Source organism: Panicum hallii, chromosome 1 (assembly GCF_002211085.1).
Source record: "Panicum hallii strain FIL2 chromosome 1, PHallii_v3.1, whole genome shotgun sequence".
Lineage (NCBI taxonomy): Eukaryota > Viridiplantae > Streptophyta > Magnoliopsida > Poales > Poaceae > Panicum > Panicum hallii.
Window position 1 is genome coordinate 22759055 of NC_038042.1, and position 5154 is coordinate 22764208.

Genomic DNA, 5154 nt, shown 5'->3' on the forward strand with positions numbered 1-5154 from the left:
TCCTAAGATTTAACCTAGATTACAAATCAAAGACTTTCACTCAAAATCACAACATAAAACTCGTAGGTCTTGACTTAAGGTTTAAAACGAAACTGATTTCGTACTTCTATGAACTTCTTACGAAAATCTATGAAATGTAAAAGTTCACGGATTTGAAATAAAGAAAGTTCTGGAAAAATTACAGAGAACACCCTAGAACTTTCTAAAACATAGTAATCAAGTCCTTGGTCCGGGAAAACAGATAACAAGAAGTTAACGGCGATATTCCGGTAAAGGAATCGCCGGCATGAAAAAGATTTAGCGAATCAGGGCAAACCTTGGGGTAGCCTTGGTTATGAGGGAGAACACGCGGAAAGTGAATTCCCGCGGCGAACAGAATCAACGATAAGATGAGCTCGACGATGACGACTCCGTGGATGACGAAGTAGTTTGCCGAGAATGGTTGTAGTGGGTGGAAGATGGCCGAAGGAGTAGTCTCCGTGGTGACTCATGGTCTTGCTCGGTGATCGATGAGGAATAGGAGCTGCTGGATGCCGTGAATCCCTGGGACGAAACGATGGAGCCGAATGGGTTCGCTGTGCCATCTCCTCCGCGAATCTCAGGGTTTTTCCTTGCTCACGGACTGAACTTCCTTTGTTCATATACCCTTAGCTCTTGATCTGCTCGCGCGTGGTCTGTCGTCTTGCTCGCGCTCACGCTTACGGAATCGAACCGAGCCGGCCACTGGTAGAACACTCTCGTTCGCATTCGCGAACGTGCCGGTTCAATTCCTCTCGAACCTCCGCATGGATCAAGAGAGCTCGCCGTACCTGGCTGCACCTAACTCCTCCGAGCTTGTCACACCTGGATATAGCCTTCGCTTCGTCGCCTTTTCTTTCGGCTCGTCACGCCATAACCATTTCTCCGCCTTCGCGAGGACCGTGGTTCACTTGCCTTAGGGTCGTGCCTTCCGTTGTCCTCTCCTCAACGGCCTCCGATCGATGCGTTGTACATCTCCGCAGTTGGCATCACTTCTCCCGCGGCCAGCATTTCGTCGAACACCTTAATTGCATCTTCGATACGGCCACATCGCCGGTCCTGGCGCAGGGGCTCGGCGTCGCTTGCTTCGGCCTTGCCGCATTGCTCCCGCGTACGCTCGAACCGCGAGCGTCCTTGGCCCGCATGGCGTTGCCGCTCACGCGTCTGAATCCGTTCTACGCGCCACTGCTTGCTCCGGGCCGCCCAACACCTGCACACACCGCCAGCTTCCGCGCGTCACTGCGCGCACGTTCGTGCGACCCGCTCGGCGCCGCTCACATTCCTGTCGCTCCAGCACCTGCACCGGCTCTCCAGCACACGAGCTCCTGCATCGCCTACACCATGTCGCTCCCGCTCCCGTGCTCGCTTGACGCCAGTGCTCGCACATGCCTGCTCCCGCTCCCGTGCTCGCTTGACGCCAGTGCTCGCACATGCCTGCTCCCGCGCGCGTTCCGCACACCATCCTCCATCGCATGCCTCCGCTTGTGCCATTCCACATCCGCGCTCTGCCAGCACCTAGGCGCCGCTCACCCAGCTCCTACCGCGGCCGCCTCTTCTGCTTGCGCCGGCCCTCGCCTGCTCCAGTTCACACCATCCACCACTGTGCCGAGCCACTGCCGTCCGCGTGCCTTCACTCGCCGCGCGCGCTCCGTTCTGGCCGCCAGCCCGCCGTCGGCGTCCGCCTGCGCTCACCCGGGCCCGCCGCTCCGCGCGCTGCCGCTGCTCACGCGCGCTCACCCGTGCGCCACCGGCTCCCGCAGCCCGCGCTCGCCGAGCCGCCACGCGTGCCCCGCGCCGGCCTCCGCCCGCCACGAGCCTCCACGCGCTCCAGAGCTCCGCCTGGGCCACCTGCAGAGCGCCTGCGCGCTAGCCCCCGCGCCTACAGCCGCCCTGCCTGCGCACGCTCGCGAGCCGTCCACGCTGCTCGCCGTTCGCCCACGCTCGCCTGCGCCTGGGCCCACCACCTGGCGCCTGCCGCAGCTAGCGCCGCTTGCCTGCCTGCTGCGGCCGCTCGGGCCTGGCCGAGCCGCACGCGCCCGACCTGCCGCTCGGGCCCCGCCGCCCCGCGCTCGCCTGGGCCGGCCTCCGCGTCAAGCCGCCCTGGGCCGAGCTGCAACCGCCGCCCGGCGCCTTGCGCCGCTTACTCCCGCGCGCTTGGGGGCCGCCCGGCCTGCTCCTGTGGTGCCTGTGCTGATCCGATTGGAGGAGGAGAGAGAGAGGGAGGGAGAGAGACGGTGGAGATAGGGATGGATGCCAGACACATGCCGCCGGTGTGGATAAGGCAACAACAGGGAGAAGAAAACAGAGGAGAAGAAGGGATGGAATTCTCCAAGGACCTATGCGTAATTTCCGAAAGCTGCAGGGGCCTGGTTGTAAAACAAAATTTCCCGTTGATTTAAAACCCTAATGAAGAAATGCCCAAAATGAAAGTTGGAGAGTTTTTCAAACTCTACAACATTGCTTTAGGGCTCAAGTTCAAAAACTCAAAATTTATATTTTTACGCGTGAAGTTTTGAACAAAAGTCGGATTTGAATTGCTTTTGTCCTAAAAGTGTAATTTTATAAAATTCAAGACCTAAATGCAAGCATTTATGACACATCATAATGACGGGATATACTCGTCTTAATGATTGGATAGACATGTCATGATGACTTGCACTTTTTACACTTTAGCCCTAAGTAAATTTTAAAAGTTACTTTTGTAAATCAAACATTTGCATAAAAGGACTTGTATTTCTATAAAATTGCATAAATACCTTATTTTTACTACTTTACCCAAAATTTTTACACAGTTCAACACTTGCATTTCTAATGAAACTTTTGAATAAATAAATATATATTTTTACAAGGGATAAAATAAAGAAAATATGTTTACAAAACCACCTTTCACTTATTTTGAAATTACCCTAATCCAAATACACTTTGCAAAAACAACCCTAGGTTTTTTTTCTGTATTTACAAAAATACCCTTTTAACTTGTACTTTTAAATTTTCAAAAGCTTCACATAAACTCACATAAGCTTTATATAATCAATACATATTTCACACTAATAAATTATATGCCTAGTTTACAAACACATGAACTGTCACAGCAGCAAAGGTCGAGCACGTTTCCCTGAAGCCAGTCCCCAGGAAGCCGGTCCCTTCCGTCCTGTGAAGCAGAGGTCCTGGGGCAGAGACGCAACGTAGCAACTCAAAATAGGTCTTGGGCACATCACGGAAGTAAAGGACCACGTGGGGGTTAGTGGAGCAAGAAACAAGGAAAAATAGAATCGCATAAGCCTTAAGGACATACTGAGAATAAATTTTTCCTTGATAAATTGGTACAGATAGAGTGTGCGATGTACGCCAGGGGCTGGGTTTACGAGGGCGGACCTCCACCGCCCTGGACCGCACAGGGATGCTACCAATTATAAAGGAAAGAATTTCCTCTCAGCTAGGCCCCTAAGGGTAGAACTTACGGAGGTGCTTAATATTCCACGGATTGGGTAGCTGCATGCCTTCCTCCGTAGCTAAACGAACAGATCCGGGTTGGCACACCTTCGTTACCTTGAAAGGCCCCTCCCAGCTGGGGGAGAGTTTGTGTAGCCCCTCTCAGTTCAGGATTCGCCTTAGGACCAGGTCCCCGACCCGGAGCTCGCTACTATGCATGAACCATTGATGGTAACGCCGGAGCGCTTGGTTGTACCGTGCATTTCGGACTGCTGCTCGCCATCTTCGCTCATCGATGAGGTCCACGTCTTGGCGATGCTGCTGCTCCTGCAAGTCCTCATCGAAAGCTTGGACTCGTAGCGAGCCCATGGTGATCTCCGGGGGAAGGCATGCTTCAGCCCCGTAGACCAGGAAGAATGGAGTTTCCCCAGTTTCCCGGCTGGGAGTGGTCCGGTTCCCCCACAGTACACTTGGAAGCTTGTCAACCCACTTTGCGCCATGTTTCTCAAGATCGCTGTAGGTCCGGATCTTGAGTCCTCTGAGATCTCAGCATTAGCCCGCTCAACTTGGCCATTGCTCCTGGGATGCGCGATAGAGGCGAAACAGAGCTTGATACCAATGTCCTCGCAATACTCCTAGAAGTATTGGCTCGTGAACTGAGTCCCATTGTCAGTGATGATCCGGTTCGGGACCCCGAGCCGACACACGATTGACTTGAAGAAGGTGGTTGCTGACGCCTTGGTAATGTTGACCACTGGGGTTGCTTCTGGCCACTTGGTGAACTTGTCGATGGCGACGTAGAGGTACCGGTACCCACCGGCGGCCCTAGGGAAAGGTCCCAAGATATCCAACCCCCATACAGCGAAAGGCCAAGAGGGTGGAATCATCTGCAGTGCCTGAGCTGGAGTGTGTATCTGCTTTGCATGGAACTGGCATGCTTTGCAGGACCTTACCAGCTCAGCTGCATCCTAGAGCGCTGTCGGCTAGTAAAAGCCATGCCGGAAGGCCTTACCGACCAGCGTGCGGGATGAAGAATGACTTCTGCACTCGCCTCCATGGATCTCCACGAGCAAGTCGCAGCCCTCTTCCCGGGTGATGCATCGCATGAGGATGCCGTTGACGCCACGACGGTAGAGATCCCTTCTACCACTGTGTACCACTTAGCCATCCGGACTATACGCTCAGCAGATGCCTGGTCTTCAGGAAGGAAATTATCTTTCACGTAGTCTCGGACCTTGGAGATCCATACATTGGGACCTTCCTGAGAAACTGGGCACGGCTCCTCGAGGTCTTCGGGACCCTCGAGGGTGCACACAACCCTTGGCGGGCTCCACGGATGGAGCACCGCCTGGACCGCTAGCTTCGAGACGCTAGTCCGACCCCCTTCACCCAGACCGGCAGGCTGGGCGGAAGGCTTCAGCAGACGTCTTTGGAAAACGCCCTCTGGCACAGGTGCCTGAGTCGATGCCTTTGCGGAGAGTGCATCAACTGCTGAGTTGCCTTCGCGTGGAACATGTTGCAGTTCCAGCACATCGAAGTCCTTCTCCAGCTTCCTCACATGGATGAGGTATGCTGCAAGCTGGGGGTTGTTGCAGCAACACTCCCCCCGGACCTACCTGATGACGAGTTGGGAGTCTCCTTTGACCAGGAGCTCCCAGACCCCCAGGGATAGGGCCACTGTGAGTCCAAAGATCAAGGCCTCAT

The 5154-nt window shown here is 54.5% G+C and overlaps 1 protein-coding gene across 1 annotated transcript; it reads left to right on the forward strand.

The window, feature by feature from the left end:
* Positions 1-1359: 1359 nt before the first annotated feature.
* Positions 1360-2212, forward strand: LOC112896506 (predicted GPI-anchored protein 58). Its single transcript, XM_025964500.1, has 2 exons — positions 1360-1947; positions 2003-2212. The coding sequence occupies exons 1-2, from the start codon at positions 1360-1362 to the stop codon at positions 2210-2212; spliced, it is 798 nt and encodes a 265-aa protein (XP_025820285.1).
* The last annotated feature ends 2942 nt before the right edge of the window (positions 2213-5154 follow it).

What these genes read in the sequence shown, in the direction of transcription:
- LOC112896506 (XM_025964500.1), top strand. Translation starts at nt 1,360, where the DNA reads ATGTCGCTCCCGCTCCCGTGCTCGCTTGACGCCAGTGCTCGCACATGC. An exon ending in AGCCGTCCACGCTGCTCGCC is followed by an intron (nt 1,948 to 2,002) that starts GTTCGCCCACGC and finishes TGCCGCAGCTAG; the next exon opens with CGCCGCTTGCCTGCCTGCTG.